This window comes from Haliotis rubra, unplaced genomic scaffold, assembly GCF_003918875.1.
Source record: "Haliotis rubra isolate DU_JTF1 unplaced genomic scaffold, ASM391887v1 Scf22, whole genome shotgun sequence".
Taxonomy (NCBI): Eukaryota; Metazoa; Mollusca; class Gastropoda; order Lepetellida; family Haliotidae; genus Haliotis; species Haliotis rubra.
The window spans coordinates 3,077,809-3,101,881 of NW_025766225.1; the positions used below are offsets into that span (position 1 = coordinate 3,077,809).

The 24,073-nt window shown below is 40.5% G+C and overlaps 1 protein-coding gene across 1 annotated transcript in view; it reads right to left on the reverse strand.

The window, feature by feature from the left end:
• Positions 1 to 494: 494 nt before the first annotated feature.
• The window catches only part of LOC124277266, a 163,829-nt gene continuing 140,250 nt past the window's right edge, over positions 495 to 24,073 (reverse strand). Inside the window, 11 exon segments of the mRNA XM_046712915.1 lie at positions 495 to 8,016; positions 9,209 to 9,360; positions 10,003 to 10,110; positions 10,734 to 10,900; positions 11,800 to 11,909; positions 13,210 to 13,295; positions 14,119 to 14,208; positions 14,832 to 14,900; positions 15,719 to 15,790; positions 16,677 to 16,735; positions 16,934 to 16,984. Of these exon segments, the coding sequence (XP_046568871.1) occupies positions 7,923 to 8,016; positions 9,209 to 9,360; positions 10,003 to 10,110; positions 10,734 to 10,900; positions 11,800 to 11,909; positions 13,210 to 13,295; positions 14,119 to 14,208; positions 14,832 to 14,900; positions 15,719 to 15,790; positions 16,677 to 16,735; positions 16,934 to 16,984 (1,058 nt within the window). The 3' untranslated portion in view covers positions 495 to 7,922.

Here is a 24,073-nt window from a genome sequence, read left to right on the forward strand (position 1 = left end):
ATAAATCTAGGCTCATGATGTCAATCACTGGATTGTTTGGTCTAGTCTAAATTATTTACAGACTGCCACCATACAGCTGAAATACTGCTCAGTGCGACGTTAAACAATAAACAGCCATCAGTTTTCTTTCCTTACTTCCATCACAAAGGGGGGCGGTGGGGTAGCCTAGTGGTTAAAGCGTTGGCTCGTCACGCCGAAGACCCAGGTTCGAATCCCCACATGGGTAAAATGTGTGAAGCCCATTTCTGGTGTCCCCTGCCGTGATGTTGCTGGAATATTGCTAAAAGCGGCATAAAACCGAACTCAGTCAGTCAGTCCATCACAAAGGGAGATGGGGTAGCCTATAGGTTATAGTGTTTGCTCATCACACCTAAGGCTTGGGTTTGATTCCCACATTTATAATGTTGAAGCATTTGTCTGGTGCTCCAAGCCTTTCTGCTGAAAGTGGAGTAAAACCATTCTCACTCACCCACTGAAAAAGCACAAGATAAATATTCTGTCATATTTCATTTATTACAATTGCATTATTTTACAAGTAATTTTACATGTGTACATAGCAGGGATGACAGCTATTGAAAGGCAGCTGAATTGTTTGTGTCACAAACCACGTTCAGCCCTTGGTCTGTCCTGCTAGTGTGAGCCCGTCATCCCTGACACTGGCAAACAGATGATAGAGTATGTATGACTGTGAGATCGGACCCACGGATGTGAGGATGTGGTGTAGCAAATATCACTTGAATTATACAAGACCAGCGATACTTCAGAAAAAAAAATGTAAAAAAAATTCAACCAAATTATGATCATTAAAAAACATTTTATTTCATTTTATGATAAGCGCGAAGTTCTTGCTTAAATGGCAAAAAATGTCTGGCTATAGAGTTGGGTACATTTTACTTCAAATTTTATTTAATTTATTTCGATGTGATGAGGGACGGCCACAGCAACACTGGTGAAGATGTTTACCACCTAGGGAAAATATGGGCAAGTCTGGGATTTGAACCAATGACCACCAGGTCCTAAGGGAGGCAACTTTGAACAAGCATATTATAATCTTTGGATCCAATAAAATAAAAACACCAAAGAACTTTGATCAAGCAGTTAATGTATACAGGCAAACCAAACATTCCATGACTATTTCTCGTATCTGGTGGTACCTGTAGAAAAAAGCTACATAGAGATCGGCTGAGATGGGCTATAGATAACACAAGCCCTTTTAATTCTTAACTTTACACTGCCTAGATTTGCTGAGTATGTAGATCACACAAGCTCAGTCTTATCACAAATGATACTTAATCTTTTAATCCTGTAAGTGCTTAGTTGCTTAACACTGCATAAAGGTTCTTAACTTTGCTGACAGCTGCCCCAAACTGCTTAGCGTATTTAACAAGCTCAGTGTGATCATCAATGTTATTTCGTCTTTTACTCCTGAACTTCTTAGAGCACTAATTAACACTAGTCATGGGCTCTCAGCAGCTAAAATTTGCTGAAACCTGGGGTTTATCAAATGCACATCTTTACTTAGAGCATCTGCACATCTGATGAAATTTGTGGTGATCACCTGAACACCAAACTACCGGTATGCTTCGAGATGCTGTTCTGGCCAAAGCTGTGAAAGCAAGGATCCCAGTGTCTGCTTGGCAAGTTAACCTCAGTATTTTCAAAACCCAAACCTATCCACAGATATTATGACCGTCTGTTTATATACAAGCTACATCTAGTGATCGCTCCCACAACCCTGGATCTGTGGCGGCCATTGCAGAGACGTCACAGTGGGGTATAAAATACTGATTCATCATCTTTGGTTCAACTTTCTAAGGCTTTTAATTTGTTTGAAAGATAGGGCTCCGACTGGTAGAAAGAAAGTCTCTGGCACCTGTACGTTGATACCTGACATTACAGATTTGGAAAAAGTGATGTCATTAGATTGATAATATTCAAATATATCCAATGCAGAGGATGTTTTTAATCATGTTAAAGTTTTATTTGAATTGGTAGGTGATTAAAAGATCTTTGCCAGAATTCGTCATAAGTTTGAAATATGACATTTATTTAATTGTCACTTTCATTGTCTGAGGGATTTTTAAGCTGCTGTATAAAAGAAATATCATTTTGATTATATTTCTCATTTTCTTCTGAATTGCTGATTTACAAAACCTGCAGTTCCGTTCAGAACAAAAAGGTGTCCACGGAAAATGGGTCAAACACAATTTTTATTCTCTTTTCTGCCTACAAATATTTCAGAGAAGTGAAAGATGAGTTATCTCCCCTTGTCAGGTATCAATTACTACTTCATGGGTGCCAGTCCATCTAAAGCAATCTGAGTTGTTTCTAGCCACCAGAGCCCCACTGACAACACATTGAATGATACAATGAACACGTGACTTTGTTTGACATACAATCAATGACATGGCTAATGATGGATCGCCGGACCAATACAGGGACTGTTGTTGTTGGGAACACAGTCACATGACCAGGCTGTGGCAGTGTTTAATGTTGGTCCTAAAGTCAAAAACGTACAGAAAGAAAGACGACACTCAAAATGTCACTGATCTTGAAATGACTTTCTCAGATCGATCATGACCCAAACGCTTTCAAGTCGACTGATCATTTCAAAGTGAGAAGAGGTAAAATCAATTCGCTAAACAGAGCCTGCAATTAACATATCCTACCTGTCAATCCCAACATGGCTGACCAATCAGAAAGCCTTAAAAATGCTAAATTCTTCAATCCTCAGACTTTTATGGATATTGCAGATAGCATCTGCATGTGATTTCTGGGAAACTCTTTCAACACATTTCCACTTTATAGGTTAATTCGGTCCGTTCAAATTAACACTGGGGCTCTGTAATAGGTATGTAGGATATAAAGGGGATTTTGTGATGCACATTCAAGAAATGATATGCAGATGAAATTAATTGAAAAGAAGTGCTATGCTATGTATTAAAATACAAGAAACTGTAAAAGATGCATGTTAAAAGAACGCATCTTTTTTCCAGAAGTAGGTATGGAAGACACAATGCAAGTCTATACAACTAAAAAAGGAGAATCTAAGGTTTGCATTGTGTTCTGAGTGAGTTGTGTTTAACATTGGTGTGAACAGCGTTCCTGTTATACCACGGCTTGTCAGTTCAGGAAGGAGGACACCTTGAAGTGATCCAGATCACAGTTTTACCTGTGCTATCCTAGAAGCCGGCCAACAACTAAAGGGGACAAAAACAACTGTACTTTTATTTTAAAACACAATATTAGTGTTTGTTAAATTCTTTCACCATACATACTGTGGGAACACTTGGCATTTTTTTTTTTTTCAGAGACATAAATATATAAGAACAGTGAATAGTGTTGATGATTTCTATTGGAAGACATTTGTGTTTTTTAGAAATCTCTTTGAAAAACCCTACAAAATATATTTCACAAATTTGAAAAGAAAATACAAATTTACACATTTACAATTGAGTGTCGCCTTACTTTCTGTTTCACACATTTATCACACAACAGATCAAATAGTCATTGTATTAATAATTGTTATAAATCCCACGTGGGGAATACAAAGCATAGCATCCGGTATGTTCTATAGGGTTTGTTAGAACAGATTTCTGTTTCTATGTTCTGGTGAATATGTAGCACTAGGATGGAGTTGTCATAGTAACAAAATATAGCCTCTGAGCAAATCATTACAGCAAAGTATCTGTGCGATGAGCTAATAACTGAAATAAACATGTACCCAATACAAAGTATTAAATGTTGGGAGATGAGCAGCGAAATAAAACACTGAAGCTATCTGACTGGGCTTTGAGGTTGATGTTTTATTGGATTGGGCTCTGAGGCTAATGTTTTATTGGATGAGGCTTTGAGGCTGATGTTTTATTGGATGGGTCTTTGAGGCTAATGTTTTCTTGGATGGGGGCTGGTGGCGATTATCATGATACATATACTAAGATATGAAAACTACATGAAGTTATGGCACTGAGGTATACACACGATTCCATTCTCATTGCCATGGTAACTAGAATAAACACGGTATCTCCATAGTGTCTCGATTCCATTTGGTTTCGATCAATTTAATAGCACATGTTGTAGTCCATTTTAACTAAATTCTACATGATTATGCAAACTTTGTATTAATTATCAAATGGATAACCTTTCTATCAACATATGAAAGTAAACAATGGAAAAGTCAGGATTTTCTTGACAAAATACAACAAACGTCATTTACAAACGTGGATGAACATCCACTACTCAATATAAGTTAAGGAGCAGGTACAACTATAAGGCTGTATCCAATAACTATAGCCATATTAACAATGTGGATGTTCTTAACTTCTGGTGAGTAGTGTATGATATTCGCCTCCTTATTCAACACGATCATCAGATTTCAATAATTTCATGACAGATATTTTCATGTAACCATACAATGTATGTTCAAGTTTCAGCTTGTTCTGCTGACTACACCTTCAACCATTGATTGATGACAAATACAAAAACACACCCCAACCGAGTTCTTGTATTATTTCTCGTAAAATCATAATTGCATTAATCTTGCACCAAACTAAACGTACACTGTGCAATGTCCACGCATACGGCATCATGTCTCTCCGTAAATACACAATATGAAAGCACACAAATGCTACATTTCCTAAAATCAGAATCAAATAAAAAGCAAAAGAGATACATAATTGTTAAAAGCAAAAAGCACCAGTAAGATGTATCACCTGTCCACCCTTGTAACAAAAATAGTACGTTCCAAATTTGGAACAGTCTATCGCAGGATGAGGGGTGAATCAGGTCGGAGCCATCAGTGAAAAAGGTCAACACAACCAGAGAATGCGATATTTGTGCAGTACATGGTATACGATATGTTAGCATCTACCTACAGGAGACAACTCTCCTACTGTTCAATACTCTATGCTACTTCCACTTAAATCATACCGCACTTTTCCCCTTCCTCTGTAAAAAGTTCACCAAACAAGCAAACAACTTTGAAAAATCGATAGGTGTTGGTTACAAATATATTATCATCGGAGCTGTGTCAATAGAGGATGTGGTTTCAATTTCCAAACATATTCATTGAATTTTCATGACAGTATTCATGAAAAAAACCAACCTTCAACAAACTTCACTGTCATTTAGGTTAATTTTATAGAACAATTATAATTACATTGTATAAGGTACTTGATTTGACGTTAATATGATTTATGACTAACATTATAAACAGATGTCTAGACAAGCAGAGATAAACAAACACACCCACATAGAAAGGTGGACCCAGCCATTAGATAGATACTTCCGCTGAAAATGGCATTAAAGTTTATGACACAGCCCCTAAGTGCAATAACCATGGTAACATTGTACTTATATTAATTAATGTAATTCTTTAATAGAAAAAAATAAGGAAAACATTTACAACAGCTTAATATACATGTATAACTGCTTATATATCTGACTGTCAAAGAAATATTTGAAGCAACTGACAGAATACCAACTTGTGGTAAAAAAACATTTGATACACAAACTGAAAGTTCTACATAAATTTGACAGGGAAGTCCACAGTTCATATAAAATAATATGATCTGAATCAAATTCTTGGTTCTGTGCAGTATTGGAAAGAAGGAAGTTTTGGTTATCTTGACCATCATACACAACAAGGGAGATCACTCTTATACACAAGGGAGATCACTCTCATACACAAGGGAAATCACTCTTATACAAGAAACAAAGGAGATAACTCTGACATCTGTCACTGAAGTGGCCCTTTACCATTATGACAATGATAACTCTCACTGCCTTATTAGGAAACTAACAACAGGTGAAGTAATAAAGTGAAAAATAAATATTTTGATTTAATTTGAAAAAAAAAGGGAGAAATAAATTAACAACTCTATGACCATCTGTACACAACTCATACTAATAATATTGACAAGTCAATTTTGAAAATGTTTTGATCCCTCTCAGGTTAGTTTGGCATATACGGACTAACATCATTTTGTTTATTGCACCTATATGGAAAATTATGACTTTGATGAATTTTTGGAATTAACAAATAAATGGTTAAAGCTATCACACTGCAATATTTGGAAGCACTTAATTACTTGTTTCAAGGTTTCAGCTGTTTTTATTAAAGCTCCTACTGAAATAATTACAAACTAAACTACTGAATAAATAGTCACAAATTATTATTTCAACTTATGTAAACAACCTGTCCCTACATATTGCTGACAACAGCTGTTTTAGAACTACCTCTACAATTGATTTATTTGTACAAATGTTACATGTAATTTGTTAAATGCTGAAGCAATACAGATTAAGATTAATCTTGGAAACTATTTATTAAATGCATGTTTCATGAATAGTTTGGTCAACCGGTGGTAATGATATGGTCACAAATGGACTCTGCTTGTGGTAGAAAATTTGATTATGGAATCTTTTTGTTGCTTTTATATGATTAAAATTTTAAATATTGTTATAATTAAACGAACAAATTTTTCTGTGAATATATACAGACTTTAACAAATAATTAAAAGAAATCCAGGTTTTATAATATGAATGTCTTGAAGAGGTGACCTAAGCAGTATTGGGAATTGTCCAACATTCTTACCCAATTGTCTCCTGCATACTAGATTCATTGAAATAACTTAACTTTTTTAGCTACCTCCTTCTTCTATTTCAAAATAAACCACCATATTTCCTCAATTAATCACACAGCCATAAATTTCTTCAAGACAATCTTTACCACTGGGTTTTAAAAGCAGAGCTGATAATATGGAGGATTCCATGCAAAAGAGTGTTTAATCAATGTTTATTTGAAGAAATATGGTAGGTTCCACTGTCTGCAGCTCACATCAAGGGACAGTTCCATTCCAGAGATCTAAGCTATGACTGTCATAGGTCTCATTCGATGACAGACATGTGACAGCTGTCACGCCGGGATTGTTTCGTGGAACACGCCCCTTGTTGTGAGCTGTTGTCTTTGAGGTATCAGTTTATTATGACACTGATCAACATCATATGATTATCAACCATTGATAGGGATATTTAATCTTTCCACGTTACACAAAACTGATTCTCAAATGTCAAGTGTAATTTTAATAGACTGAACGATAATCCCTATTAAAGATTGAGTAGTATGTGCAAATTAGCTGACAAGAAGAGTGGAGTTTAAAATATTTTTCGCTTGATGAAACCTTTGTTTTGTTTCTACGTGAAACATGGTCTCTGTTTAGAGAATGTAAAATCTTTAAATTCAGTTTGACAGTTTGTTGTATCACAATGTTTCCAAGACATATTAATCAGCACCGACTTAAAAACATGACTCTCTAAATCTAAATCTGCTACAATTCATTCGTGAAATGAATGTATTGCTTGACATATGATTTTTAGGGGGACTGGTATCATTAAAAGACTGTTAGTATCCGGACATTACTTTGTAAAACAATGATATTGTCTCACTTGATTAAGATGGACATGAGATTTCTAAAGTTTTCCAGCTGCAGAATTTTCGTTGTTGTCAGACTGGTATAAATGCTAAAAATAGTAAAGGGCTTCACACAGTCACACAGTAGAAAGCACTTTTCAGTCTTGAAAGACAGCCCATTGTGTCAGTACTCAAAATCATTTTCACATTTTAACTCAAATGTTCCACATAATAACTGCTTACAAACTGTTTTCTGCCATTAAATCTGTCAATATCTGCATGGAGTCATTAGACCTAAAAACCCACTCTCCTCAATACTTCCACATACATTTGTTCATATCGTAACATTTCCAGATGCGAACATGTAATCAAATTGTCAGCGCCCCTTCAGGTACAGCTTTCCAAGGGTTATATACAATATGGTACAATCAACAGATTGGCTACACAAATTAATTCTCTGAAACATCAACAGAACAGCCTGTATAAGGGAGATAACTCTATGGCACTATGTTCAAGGCGTGTCCACCTCCATCTTCGAGTCAAGGCGACTGAAGAGACGGACTCGACGCGAGCTGTTGGTTGCGCTGTTGATCACTTCCATCCATCTGCAGAGACAACGGAACATTGCTGTTAACGCTGTGGCAATACTAATAAACAACGGAACATTGCTGTTAACGCTGTGGCAATACTAATAAACAAACAAACAAGTGAGCATGACTCACAAACAACCAGACCGCCTCCGTGGTGTAGTGGTTACAGCGTTCGCCCGGAGAGCGGAAGGTCGCGGGTTCGATCCCCGACCGCGTCATACCAAAAGACGTTAAAATATGGTACTTGTTGGTCCCTGCCTGGCGCTCGGCATTAATGGGTACAACAAGGACTGGTTGTTTCGGAGTCAGTATAATGTGTCTGAGTGGGATAATCATGCTTCACTGCGGCATGGTATCTCAGTGGGCTAGCACTATAAAACCAGCTTAAGTCTGGGCTAGTACAAGCAGCCGCACATACACATACACACGCATGCACATCGTCATATGAGCGAAATATTCTCAAGCACGACGTTAAACCTAATTTCACCTCACTAACAACCAGACCAGGATTCCCAACTTCTGCTGAACAAAAAATTAATAATGGCTAATTCTTGACAAATTTTGTATCCAACTCTGCACCGCACCTTTCCTATAAACAAAGAAGTCATTATGCAAATCTGAAATACATCTAATATATAATTGTAAAGTTATTGGCTGAACAAATTTCATGAGTTCAAGAGCAGTAAGTTGTGATAATTTTTGATGAATTACAAATATCAAAATGAAATCTTTTAAGGTCAGGGTTATAAACATTTCTGCAGTACTATATGAAAGACATCATCACAATATACATTGTATATACAGGAGTGAGTGAGTGAGTGAGTGAGTAGTTTTATGCTGCTTTTAGCAATATTGCAGCAATATCAAGGCGGGGGACACCAGAAATGGGCTTCACACATTGTACCCATGTGGGGATTCGAACCCGGGTCTTCGACGTGACGAGCGAACGCTTTAACCATTAGACTACCCCACCGCCCCCGGTATTCACAGGACAGGAACTAGGAGCATGCATCATCATGAATCAAGTCAAGAATACTATCCAAACTCCCGATGATTCGGGAATTACATGGACAAACAAAGGGATTTGGGTATAGGAAAGGAATTCATGAACAAAACACTTTTGATATCAAGGCAAGAATACTGGAATGTATTTGTTTTAATAGGAGTTTTGAATTAACAGAAGAAAACCAAGTGTATGCAGGCATACCTTGCAAACGTATACTCGCTCTCGGCGCGGAAGAAGTAGACATGGTTTTTGAACTGCAACTTAAACACATGGTCTTTATGAATCCCATCCTCTTCTTCGGGTGTGTTCACTGCGTATCCTAGCAACGGAAGACTCGCCAGCGGAAAGTCATCCTGTGAAATACGACACATGAGCTATGAAATGTCAGTGTAAAACAAAAAAAAGACAATTTAGGGACCGTTCATAATATATGGCTAGGTGTGTGTGTGTGTGTGTGTGTGTGTGTGTGTGTGTGTGTGTGTGTGTGTGTGTGTGTGTGTGATGATGATGATTTTAAGGGAGGTCACCCATTTGTTCTGGAGAGGGGGGGGTGTTCAGCAATTTTGTACACACGTACTACTAGGGGGGTCAGCAATTTTGTACATAAGAATATGTTTAAAATTATGCTTAGAAATTAAGGGAAGGGGAGGGGGGGTCATTGATTTTGTACATGACAAGCAGGGGGTCACTTTTTTTGTACACAAATTTTAGGGGGGGGTCATTCACATTGTACATGCTTCTCCATAAAAATCATCATCACCCCCCTAGCCATAAATTATGAACGGTCCCTTAAATTTACAAAACATTTCGAAATAGCTGCTGTTTTCAGAATAATCTGATGAAGAAATGTTCAGTGTATATACTGATTGTGTGCAAAATAGAGAAATTAATACAAAGGTTAACATACAATAGTTTCTATGTGTTGGTGTGAGCATCAAATTGTGACATCACCATTTTGTGTGCACGGATTTCTCCAAGCTTGTGACTAAACTCACCTGGTACGTCTTGTAGAAGAAGAGACAAAAGTTTGTGAAGACGACCCACAGCTTCTGCCATCCATTGCTGTTCTTGAACTTTCGCAGTAGATAGCCGCTGAGCTGGTTCTGAAGATAGACAAAAACCAGTGACTCACTCATCATTAGACTGGTCACATGATAACAGCAAACATGGCAAGGTTGGAATATACTAGTATACAGTGGACTGGAAAGAATCCAAAGTACCACATCTACTACCGCTATTATCCAACTATACCTGGGTACCCACTGTAGGTCACTACAGACAGTGCAAAATGTCAAACTGGGTATTAGTTTACTTTTGTTTGGTTGTTATTTAACACTGCACTCAGCAATATTCCAACTATATGACGTCAGTCTGTAAATAATCGAGTCTGGACCAGACAATCCAGTTATCAACAGTATCGATCAACGCAATTGGGATACCATGACATGTGCCAGCCAAGTTGGCGAGCCTGACCACCCGCCTCTTACGACAAGCATAGGTAGCTAAAGATCAATTCTAACCTGCATCTTCACTGGTAGCTCTAGCAGAAACTATGTATATGTACCGGTATACAATGATCTTCAATAAAACATGAAACAGGCCGAGTGAAAGAATGCATAGCAAGAAGGACATGTGAACAACTGGCAGTGTAACCACAAAGTCTGTCATCAATATATCACGTGACTACCCAGGACGGGAAGTCGGTAACTCCGACAGGTCTACGTACTTTGACTGCCTTCTGATGGTCCCGCTGGCTCACGCTGGTGTTACGATGCCAGCAGACGTGCATAGTGGTGTTGGCTCGATGCTGGATGGTTTTCTCGGGGGATGATGGCGACGTGGCGTTTTCTCCATCTGTGTGGTTTTCTGTGCCATCCATGTTCTCTGTAGAACCTGCGTCAGACAGTGTTTACATCAATGTCAACATTGAACGAGATCTACACCAGCGATTTACACTGGGTCTTTAATACACAAATTCCAGAATATTGAGTTGAGTGTCATTTGGAATGCTTTCTAGAATTCTAGAATTTGTACGAGAAAGCACAACCCATAATACATTTGTTACACTATGTTGTTTACTCGGCATCTATATAAACATGTGTGAGTAAAGTCTATTTCTGTTATATGTTTTTGATTTCACACACTTCCCAAAGCAGTTATTTTCTATACCTCTGTGCAATAATAACATCAAAATCCTGCAATTTAATCAATCTTAAATAGAGGGAACTGGTTGTTTATAACACAATTAGAGAAGTTTAGAATAGCATCCAGCTCTCATACTCTCCTTACTGAATCAGGAAGATGAAGTTGAACCACTAAGAGTAAGTGAGTAAGTATGGTTTTACGCCGCTTTTAGCAATATTCCAGCAATATCACGGCGGGGGACACCAGAAATTGGCTTCACACATTGTGCCCATGTTGGGATTCGAACCCGGGTCTTCGGCGTGACGAGCGGACGCTTTAACCACGAGACTACCCCACCGCCCCGAACCACTAAGAAGAATCTGTTAACTATATATATTCAATAGCATCAAAGATAAATGTCATTTTGTACTTGTATATTTTGTAGCAATATACGATATCATTTCATTAAAGAATATTTTTTCTAGTATCCTCATTTACATAAATTTCATTATTCTCTTTTGGGATGTACAATATTTTTTAGCGCAAATTCTGCACATTTTTTAGCACTGGACCCTTTATTTCTCTAGCACTATTTCAGGAGATACAGAGGCAATATGTCAGGTGTTATCAGCAGCAGGTGATATTGGGTCTATATTGTGTATACTCACTTGCACTGGACTTGAGACTGGCGTACTGCAACTTGTCGTCCGTCCTGGATTTGAACTGTAAAATGGCTTCGTTCAGGTCCTCAATCCACTTGTCCTTCTCTTCTTGACAACTGTCACAAAACAATCAATGTGGTTAACTTAGATGAGTGAGTGAGTGACCTGAGTGACACTCTTAGGTAAATACGGAAACAATTAGTGATTTCTGTGACACCAGAAATGGGCTTCACATATTGTACCCGTATGGGGAATCGAACCCAGGTTTTCGGCGTGATGAGCGAACACTTTAACCACTGGACTACCCCAGTGAGTGTCACTCCTGGGTAAATATGTAGTGAGTGAGTGAGTGAATGTTGTTCCATGTTGCTGTAAATGTCTCTATGTCACCAAATAAGCATTTTTTGGGGACAGTGGTTTGTAAACAATTAAATACTGGCAGTAAGCAACAGCCAATACCACAGAGTATGACTGAACACAATCAGCCTGTTCATATCTGCGTCTGCGGAGAAACTGGTCGCACCAATCTCTTCTTTCATCACAGGGTGATGATTGATGCATGCGAGTCCGTGGCATAGAGTGTGTGTGAGTTAGGAGTGAGTCTTTGAGTGAGTCTTTGAGTGAGTGAGTGAGTGAGTATTGTTTTAAGCCGCTTTCAGCAATATTCCAGCAATATCACATTGGGGGACATCAGAAATGGGCTTCAAACATTGTACCCATGTGGGGATTAGATCCTGGGTTTTCAGCATGACGAGCGCATTTCGAGCGGACGCTTTAACCATTTGGCTTCCCCACCGCCCCTATCACACCCAATCTGCCAGTCTTACATCTCAGATTTAGCTCACCTGGCTGCCACACCGCCCCTGTCACACCCAATCTGCCAGTCTTACATCTCAGATTTAGCTCACCTGGCTGCCACACTGCCCCTGTCACACCCAATCTGCCAGTCTTACATCTCAGATTTAGCTCACCTGGCTGCCACACCGCCCCTGTCACACCCAATCTGCCAGTCTTACATCTCAGATTTAGCTCACCTGGCTGCCACACCGCCCCTGTCACACCCAATCTGCCAGTCTTACATCTCAGATTTAGCTCACCTGGCTGCCACACCGCCCCTGTCACACCATATCTGCCAGTCTTACATCTCAGATGTAGCTCACCTGCCTGCCACACTGCCCTTATCCCAATCTGCCCTCGTCACAATATGGCTGAAATATTGCCGATGTGACGTTAAATATTAACTCACTCACTCACCCAATCTGCCAGTCTTACTTCTCAGATTTAGCTCACCTGGCTGCCACACCGCCCCTATCACACCCAATCTGCCAGTCTTACATCTCAGATGTAGCTCACCTGGCTGCCACAACGCCCCTGTCACACCCAATCTGCCAGTCTTACATCTCAGATTTAGCTCACCTGGCTGCCACAAGGATGTATTTGTTGCCGGCGTAGATGGCAAAACAGTTCTGTACAGCAACCTTGCCCTGGTCTGTCTCCTCCACCTGCAACATCATCATCATCATCATCATCATCATCAACATAAAGACTCCTGGTTGATTGAGTCTGGGGGAAGTGAGTGAGTGAGTGAGTGATTAAGTGAGATTTTTAATAGTCATCAGTATACACTGAAGAGACTGGTGGACAGCAGTAAAGCATCATTGTAAACCAAAAGTCACTGTTCTTTAATCTGATTGGTTGAAAAACGTGATCAAATGGTATTTGATTCCCGGAAATTCTCTGCGTATTAACACATACAAACATTGCTCACACCATTGTATTGTTACGTCGTCAGCTGTGATGACGTCATTAAAATCATATTGTGACGTAAAGTCCGAATGACGTCACAAATGAGCAGTTCCAGATGCTACCATGGGAGACAGCCGAAACGGCCGGCTGATGACATTTCACTGCTGTACCCGTACTCGATGTCAATGAGAGCAGACACAAAAAACGTGTGGACCTTTCGGTTTACTTTTGTGTTTACAATGTCGATAAACATCATGTGTTGGCGAATTTCCGGGTGTTATTGAGTATTTGAAGCACAGGAATATTTCATTTTAAACCTCATTTTAAACCTCCGGCTGACGCCGTTCCAAATGAATTCCCGTGCTTCAAATACTCAATAACACCCAGAAATTTGCCAACACATGATGTTTATCTTCTAAATAAATCCTGAACTGAGACGGTAAATAGTGGTATAACTACACTAAATCCTGAAAAGGCAAGAGGATAGTTTTATGACATCACTTTATGGGGATGTTGGATAGGGAGTCATCACTAAACTTGGGTCTTATTGGTAGTGGTACTATGTCATTCAACACTTACAATCATCCCCCTCAACGGCAGCTGCCCATGGACCTTGAACTGCAGCAGCGATGTCGCTGTCCGACTGGTGTAGACTAGCATATCGGAGAACTAGAGAACAGAGTGAGTGAGTGAGTTTAGTTTTACGTTGCACTCTGCAATATTCCAGCTATATGGTGGTGGTCTGTAAATAATCGAGTCTGGACCTGACAATCCAGGGATCAACAGCATGAGCATCGACCTGCGCAATTGGGAACTGATGACATGTGTCAACCCAGCCAGCGAGTCTGACCACCCGATCCCGTTAGTCGCCTCTTACGACAAGCATGGGTTACTGAAGGTTCATTCTAACCCGGACCTTCACAGGTCACTAGAGAACAGAGCACACAGCACAAGGTACATCAGTTGTACAATCAGTCAGTATAGATGACTCTCTTACTGTGAGTCCTCTCTTTTCCGTTTGGTTACCTCGATGCAAAATTTCATTATAAGGAATAAATAATATTATTGAAAAAAAAAGATTATAAACTATTTAATTCGTCACTAAAATAAGCTTTTCCACGTTTTCCTTACTTTATCCACAGATAAAACTTGCACAAAATAATTCTAAAATCATGTTCACTTAATCTTCTTTTGAAAACTGACCCTATGGTTAGTTGCAGGGTAAACTGTTTGTTGGTGAAACATGGAACTCACATATAACTCATCATAAGACCCAATGTGAAACAACTCACCAAGAAAAACATCCTCTGTTGGTAACCCTTCCGAGAAAACTTCTGAAGGCAACCCTCACGGATGAAGTCCTACAATAAATAATATACATACATACTAACATTTGTATAGCGCCAATATCCAGCTCAGCTGCTCAAAGGCGCTTTGTTTTTCCCTCGATCACTGGATGTCAATTTCAACGGCACGTCATATTATCAATCTCAACTCCCTGGGGAGCATACAAACACACACATATGCATTAATATACGTTTCAGACTTCATGATTTGATATTAGCCCTTTGTAAAGATGAAACTAGCCTAACTTCCTGTTACAGATTATTGCTATAACATAGCGAGGTGTATACGTGTGCATGCAGATGTGTGTGTTTGTGCATGAGAACATGTGTGTGTGTACATATACATGTGCGTGTGCATGTATGTTAAGCATTAGTGTGTGTGTGTGCGCGCATGTGTACGTGTGTTCTCCCACAGACACAGAATTGTATTTTTCATGTCAATTGAGTAAATAAGTTGCTTGTCTCTATATGATAAAATACAAAATACTTAAATTTATTGATGGAATAAAACAGTGAACTGAGTGAGTGAGTTTGATTTATCGCTGCATTAAGCAGTATTTCAGTTACATCATGCGTGTCGGTTCGATGCAAGAGGAAAGTGACTGCATGTTTCAGATGCCTGTTTAGTACAGATATGTTGTTGACACCATCAGGTGCATCTTGGATGTAAATCATTGATTAAGTATGCCTAAGGGATGCAACTCTACTCAGGGTAGTCTGTTTGCTGAGATGCCCGAGTCGTTTTGCCTCTCATTGGACAAGGAAGGATATTTATCTTATCTGTTCCTTTATTTCTTCCCATCAGTATATGTCTGTGACCCCTGACCACTCACCCTGTCGGCATTGACTACGTTCTCTATTCCAACAAGGTCACGCTGTAGTTCTATCATCTTCTGAAGGTTTTCCTGGAAAAAACACAAAATACATAAAATAATAGCTGTAATTCTGGTAAATGTACACATAAGAAATACTCATTTCTGATAGAATTCATTAAAATAATATTACGTTTTATTTGAGCTTCAAAAACCAGGAGACTAAAATGTTCCCAATAGGAGTGAGAATCTTAACTAGCAGATCGTAGCATCAAAGGGACGCAACTCTGTGCAGCTTGTCATTTTATCATCTAAAACTGTTCTGAAGGAGATATTGCTTGTGTGAGATCATACGATATCTCCTAACAAATATCGTTTTGACAGTAGATTTTATACAATGCTCTGACAATGCTATGATGTCATGAACCTGATGATGTCACAATGCTATGACATCGCTGCACTGCAAGTCTAATGGCAGTACCATGTTCAGAGATGCACATTTTTCATTGAAAACTAATGAAGCGTGATTTTTGATGATAAATAGAATCTCACCCTTGTGTCCATTGATATCTATTATATCAACACTTGCTGATAAAACTAAAAATATTATTGGGCAAGGCTCGGAAATTTGTAACTTTATCAACTTGTGTTGATATAATTGATATCAGCAGACACTCTGGTGAGATTCTCTATCTACTCAGACAATGGTTGTTACAGACACACAGTAGTCTTCCTGTTGTCCGTATGTCCTGGTCAGACGATCCTGTGACTGATACAAGCAACAATGCACACAACGCAGGTGAGGTATAATGACATCCAAACTGACCAACTCAATGAGTGTCGCAACATACTGGGGCTTTTTCTGACCTGGTTGTGAGTAATTTATTTGAAAGATTACATCTATGAAAAAATTGCATCAATAATTACAAAACATTTTAGACATTTTAAGGCATTAAACAGTTTTCAAGCAGTAACTCACCACTCGCTTCAACTTGTCCTTGTATGATGTTGTTACTTCCGTGACTTTGGCTAAAGCTTCTGTTGACAACAAATAAATCCTTACTTAATTCACTGAATGGAGCACTATCATGAAATACTAGCATGTTTAACTCTATAATCATGTGCCAAGGAATAATTTTCGGTAGGCTTTAACTAAAGTGAACATTCATACATATTTACAACAGTACTACATACAATTTATTGTCACGATGCTTCACTACTGAGTTCACAACTCACCTGTACAGTCATCTAAATCGGCATGGTTCAGTGAATAGTGCTTCACTAGCTCTGAAACATAAGTAAAATTCAACATTGTATAACATGCAATAATTCCCAAGAGGAAGGCTTTTCATGCTGTGTTATCACACATTCAATGAGGTGAGGTGAGGTGAAATTGGGTTTAACATAGTGCTTGAGGATATTTCGCTCATATGACAACGTGCATGCGTGTGTATGTGTATGTGCGGCTGCTTGTACTAGCCCAGACTTAAGCTGGTTTTATAGTGCTAGCCCACTGAGATACCATGCCACAGTGAAGCATGAATACCCCACTCAGACACATTATACTGACTCCGGGCCGATCAGTCCTTGTTGTACCCATTAATGCCGAGCGCCAGGCAGGGACCAACAAGTACCATATTTTAACGTCTTTTGGTATGACTTGGCCGGGGATCGAACCCGCGACCTTACGCTCTCCGGGCGGACGCTCTAACCACTACACCACAGATGCGGTTCACACTTCCAATGAAATGGGATAAATGGGATATTTTATGAGAGCTTCAAACACGTACATGACCTAACTTTCATTTCAGTTCTTGAAATATGTAATTTTTAGAGTAAAATTGATATTTTATACTTATCCTGACTCATGCTCTTTTGCTTGTCTTCTTCTTCTTGCGAACATAGTGGAACACTTGTATCTCCTTATTTGAAGCTCCCTTCAAAATAAAATCACTAATTGGTACTCACCACGAGTTGCTCCCCTTTGTCTCCCCTGGCGGGAAAAGGTGTCGCCACCCTCTGGCCATGTGCTCCACTCTCTCCTGATTTAGCGAGCCCAACACTTGAATTTACAGGGAAATCCAAAGTGTTATGTGGGGAGGATGGGAGGGTTAACCTCATGAGTCAGGATAAGTATAAAATATCAATTTTACTCTAAAAATTACATATTTTTCCTTATCCTGACTCATGCTCTTTGCTTGTGGCATCCTAATGGAACGGAGGTGGGTAACAGAATACTTTGGATTTATAATTAGTGATTTTGTATAGATATACTGTAATATCCCTACGGAACTTCATGAAGTCTTAGATTTAGGATGTTTCCTGTATAAAAAAACCATAGGTTATATAAAGCCATTAAAGGAATTACATTATGAATATATTGAACAATACATATAAATTATATATATATATATATAGGTGACTCTGATAGAGGCACTGAAATTGACTATATCCAAGTATATGCTTAAGGTAGAATACTTAAGCTGAACATATATACATAGCCCTAAAACTCCTTAGAGTTATAAGCTAGATGAGTATGTATAAAATACATATTAATCTTGTGAGGCTAATATTTTAACGCTCACGAGGGACTGTCAGTTGTTGAGCCAGGACCAGTGGTCCGAAATGGTGAATGCCAGAGACATCTTCTGTAGTGATGTCTCTTAGGTAGTGATTAGCAAATACCATGTTAGATTTCCAATAGCATCCTTCCATAATCGTGTTCAAGGAACAGTTACCGTGTAGAGGCGAGGGTAGAGGCCAGTGCCCTGATCTCATGTGGATTTGATGCTGTTGGTGGGTCCAAGCCTGCTGCCTTGTAGGCACGGAGAATGACAGTCCTTATCCAAATAGATATTGTGGTCCGTGACACTTCTGTTTGATTCGAGGCTTATAATGGGATGAATAAACGCTTGAGAAATCTTCTCCTTGTTTTTTGGATCGTCAGAATAAACTTTGAGCTCTTACCGACACAGTGATAGGTCTTGTGTATCTTGTGATCCGAGAATAGAGGATAGCGCCGGGATGTGGAATAATCTGTCTGGTTGACCTGGCAGTTGATTCTTTGCAATGAAATCCCATCTTAATCCGGAGGTGCGCTGTGTTATGATTGTCATCAAACTGTATCCTCTCGTAATCCAGAGCTGAATTTCAGACATTCTTGCTGCTGTGGCTAGCGATAGCAGAAACAATGTTTTCTGTGAGAGAAATTCAAAGTTTGTGCGATTCCAAGGGTTCATAGACCTCACTCGTGAGGTGTTGTAACACTATATTCAGATCCCAAGCTGGGCGTGGAACTTCCGCTTTTTTGGTCCTCAATCGAAAGCTCAGAGTAAGGCCAGTAACTCTGGAGATCTTGTCAATTTGACACCCGCTCTCATGGTGATTACAGAGCTAAGCTGGCAAGATATGTTGATATCGTTGAACCTTTTAAAATGTTTGTTTTGGCGTGAGGTAACACAAATAGTCTGCCACTTGAGGTTGTGAAGCCTCTCTTGCTGTAAACCCTTTCTTTGTTGCATAATTTTCAAACTGTGCCACTTGTCGTCGCATAAGCCACTGAGTTGAGTAACGTAAGGCAAGCGTGACTGCTTTTGCCGCCTGGCAGAATATCCTCTCTTGTTTAAACACATTTGTATACAGTCCATACGCAGTTGGAACATTGCTGGGTTTCGCGTGCACTTGTTTGGTGTGAGGATGAATTAACAGGTTTGGCGCCAGGGTAGCTCCAGTGTTGGTTGACCGATTTCTTGAATTAGTATGGGAAACATTCGCTCTGGTCGACCAGTAGGCCGCACCAAAGTGAGTTGTAGGCTCTGTGTTTGTCTGATTTTCTGTAATACTTGAGGTATTATTGCTGGCGGCGGAAACGCTGCAGACGATTGAGGCCTTCCCATGATAGACTTAGAGAGTCCGTTGCCCAAGCTTGGGGTCTGGGACTGGTGACACGAATGTCGGTAGCTGATTGTTGAATCGCTGTGGTGAATAGGTCTATCAGCCCGCCCTAATTGCTTGATTATCTGTGCAAAATTTCCGGTTGATCATCCACTCTGTCGGTGATGGTAGATGAGGCCGAGAGAGAGCGCTGCTAGTATATTTCTGGCTCGAATGTGCACTGCTCTGACATGTAGATTTAGATCTTGTATTAAATCGCAACAGTTGAAAGCTTAGGTTCAAAAGGTTCATCGATCTCGCTGAGCCTTGCTTGTTTATGTAGAACGCCACTGTCGAATTGTCTGTATGGATCATTAGGCGCCATGAGATTTTGTAGAAATGTGCTCCAATGTAGAATGGCGTTGATTACAGCTTTCATTTCTAGACTGTTTATATGGAGTTTGCATTCTTGCTGATTCCATAACCCTGATATCGTGTGGTTGGTGAGATGAGCTCCCCAACCTTGGAGTGACGCTCTACATACAGATGGGTTTTGTATTCCTGCTCTGCTAAACAAATCCCTTCGCAGACATTCGATTTCTTGGTCCACCATAGTAGATGTGGTCTGAGATGCTTCGTAGACTGAATGGTTGTACATCGCTGAGATGTGCGCTGATGAGGACCTGTAGGGGACGAAACTGTAATCTGCCTGTGACAGTCATGTCTTGGGCTGATGTGAGAGACCTAGTAGGCTCTGCCATTGTCGCAGTGGTAACGGAGAGAGTAGAGCTGGTGGAATGGTCTGTTGTATCTTGAGCCAACGGTCTTCTGGTACCATAATACGGTTGCGATTTGTGATGAATCGAATACCTAGGAACTGTAGGTCTTTGGCGATGGTACTAGGTCCGACTTATGAAGTTTTACTAACCAACCTAGTTGTGTTAGTAGCTTTATGATGTAATTTAACTGTAGTTTGAGACGGTGGATCTTGATCTACTTGTATCCCGGCCGTCGAGGTAAAAACGCGACTGCGAGCCCTTTGACGATGTAGAAATTTGATAATCGGGTTTCGCTATCCTCGTGAATAGCCAGGGGCTGATGATATTCAATGGGAGTACTTTCCACTGGTAATGTAGCCCTTCTAGAGTAAATCGTAGGTATTTCCTGGAATCGATGAATGGGGATGTGCAAGTAGGCATCCTGTAGATCTATGCTGCCCATGTAGTCCAAAGGATCTAATCATCTGGCGTAACTGAGGTAAATGTATCATGCGAAACTTCGTGGTTTGGCGAGATAGTTCTTGTTGAAAAGCTCATGTTGTAGATGAGTCTGTATTTCTCCGCGGAGTTTTTCTTGGGAACTAGGAAAACTGGGGAGTAGAAACCTGGTTCGACGCTTGCTTGATCTATTACTTCTATGGCCTGTTTGGATAGGAGTGATGAGACAGCCTCTTTATCTTTGGTAGTTGTTGCTTTGTAAATCGAACTTGGGGGTTTGATTGTCAGCGAGGCTTGTCCTGTAGAGGGATACGAAATCTGTGTTGAATAATGTTGGAGACGTAAGGATCTTGCAGTATTCCCCAGTTTTCCCAGTGTAGTTGGAGGCGCCCACCCACTTGAGCTGGTTGTACTGGAACGGCTGGGGTGGAAGACTCCAGTCGTTCCCAAACCTGTGTTTCAGCGCCTATAATTGCGGAACCTCTGGGTGTCCTGCCTCTTCCTGATCCTCCTCTATAGTTGCCATATGGGCGCACGAAAAGAATCTTTACCTCTAGAGCTGGCTATCTTCCTGTCTCTCTGCTCTTTTGTAGGCCCGTGAACTTAGATCTGCCTGAGTATCTTTGTGAAGTCTGATCGAATGACGCTGGCTAGTGTGTCCATCGATCTAATCATAAGGACTTCCCCTGGAATCCTTAGAGACTTCCTTGGCGAATCTTGTCGATTTCTCCGGGCCAAAGATGGATGTTGTCGACCACGGGCTGTATAAAGTGGGGCTGTAAAGTTCTCCCCAATTACAGGAGGCTTAGGAGGCCTTGACGACGAGCTAAGGTCAGTGCTGCTGAAACAGATGTAAGATGATCCGTTAAAACTGCTGATCTTTCTTTGCATAAGTAAGGCAGAATAAATCATTCTATCATCTTCCGTGGAATCCCGAATCTAGTAATAAGAGTCTCATTGATCGCCCTAGATCTATTTAACCCAAAGAACATAATGCCTCGCCATGGTTTCTATATGAGCCAACTTATACATCATCCATCTTGTAAATCTTGTTCTTTACATCGCTGATGATCTTATAGTTCTCATCGATGTCTTGGGCCTTGTAGAAGGAGTCCATGTTATGCGTGGAGAACTTCTTGGCTTGAAAGTTGGGTAGATGTGGTATCTGAACTTTCGTAGCTTTCTGGAAAGCTGCATCTAGATTCTGTGGCACTGCCGCAATCGGGTCGATCGGGGTAGAGTGATTGCATCTGGATCATCTTCCTTCATCAAATACGCCTGAGCTGTATTGCCACTTTTAGATGGTGATGTGAGATCTAGGTTATTGACCATCCAATACCGTATCTCTGCATCAGAAAATATGATTCCTCCATCATCCCTCAAACCATCATCATTAATAAATTGTAGATGCTCTTCGACCGCGCGTAGCTGTCTGAATATCTGATGAGGTTTGTATGCATCTAGTTGACTTGTGCGCCGCTTCTATGTGGAGATCTGATGGGTGATCGACCTGGTGATGAACGGAGTGGAGATCGCCTATGGGATGATCTTCTCGAGACTTGTGAGGTGAATGTTGATAGCTTCGCCGAAGCTCTTCGGCAGTCCCTCGATGTTCTTCTAGACGATGAAGATCTGGAATCATATGTCTTTCGCGAATGCCTTCGCCTTCTTCATTTGCGTCCCGTCCGGGGATCGATGATATGACCTTCGCGGCGCTTCCGCGGATGTCTGATGGTCTGAGTCCATATCTAGAGATGAAATCGAAGATGGTGATGATCTCTCCCGCCACCGAAGGCCTTCGCCGGCTGTACATCTAGGTCCTTCGCCAAGGTGGTGCGGACTTCCTTCGCCGAAGGTGACATCGCCTTGGCTGCTACGCTGACGGGGTGCCTCTGGGGTGCTGTTCACGCTGGAGCCTTCGCTGGTTGCTCGACTTCGCTTGCGCAGTTTGTAGTGGTCCTCCATGATGTTCATAATCTGCCGATCATGTCTTCTGGGATGATCTGTGACGAAGTCGCCGGCGCCTTTTTCTGCGATGGGGTTCACATCAATGACGCCTGACGCCGGGTGTAGAGGCATCAGGCTGCATGGAGATCTCTGCAGAAGTCACAGTCGCTGACACCGTCGCCTTCTTCTGCCGTAAGTCGGGATGATTATCGGCTGATCATCGAGAGGCCCAACTCTGCTGCTGGAACGATCTCGCTGAGAAAGTTCTTGCTGTCTTCGTGAGATTTCCCTTTGAAGTCTGCGCTGCCCTGGGTGTCCTCAATCTGCGCTGAGACGCACGATGAGGCCCTCTTAGACTTAGTCTGCAATGACGGGATGTCTGGGGAGGCCGGTCGCTTTCTTCGAGGTAACGGATCAAGCCCCACGCTCTCTGCCGCCAGGGGTCTCTAGCAGAACACCAGACGGAGAGGGTCGATCGCTAGCAGCTGACTGGAAGGAATATCTGGACTCTCTGCCATGTTTTGCCCTTGTTTGCGTGATCTATCTGCAGCACGCCTGCCATGTTTTGCCCTTGTTTGCGTGATCTATCTGCAGCACGCCTTAAGACGCAAAGATGATATTTATTAAATGCAGAATGAGATAAATTAATGCAGTAACTGCAACGTGAATTAAACGCATACACACGCGAGAACAACTAGGGCATATTACATGTGGATCGGAGGCAGAAAACGTAATCTACAAATCGCATAGATTTTCATGAACGTAGCTAGCTGAACAATCACTTAATACACGTGAATAAACAGTAGAAATAATGATAATTAATCAATACAAATAGTAAAGGATACTAGCTATACCTCTATAGTAACCTATGAGAGGTAAAAACTAAGAGATTATCAAAGGATATGTGTGTAAGGAGACACAAGGCGCTCTCACATCCTGCTCACTGGGCGAAGAAGGAGAGAGTGGAGCACATGGCCAGAGGGTGGCGACACCTTTTCCCGCCAGGGGAGACAAAGGGGAGCAACTCGTGGTGAGTACCAATTAGTGATTTTATTTTGAAGGGAGCTTCAAATAAGGAGATACAAGTGTTCCACTATGTTCGCAAGAAGAAGAAGACAAGCAAAAGAGCATGAGTCAGGATAAGGAAAAATAAATATTATTACTCATTCGAAATGATAATTTCATCACCAACTATTAATATCTTTGAGACTACTCTCCAAACAAAACATTAAATTTTCAACGATGATAACACACAAACGTACATTATCAAAACATGTAGCTTGTTCATATATATATAAATCCTACTCAATGATCTGAAGAACTATCTAAATATTTTATT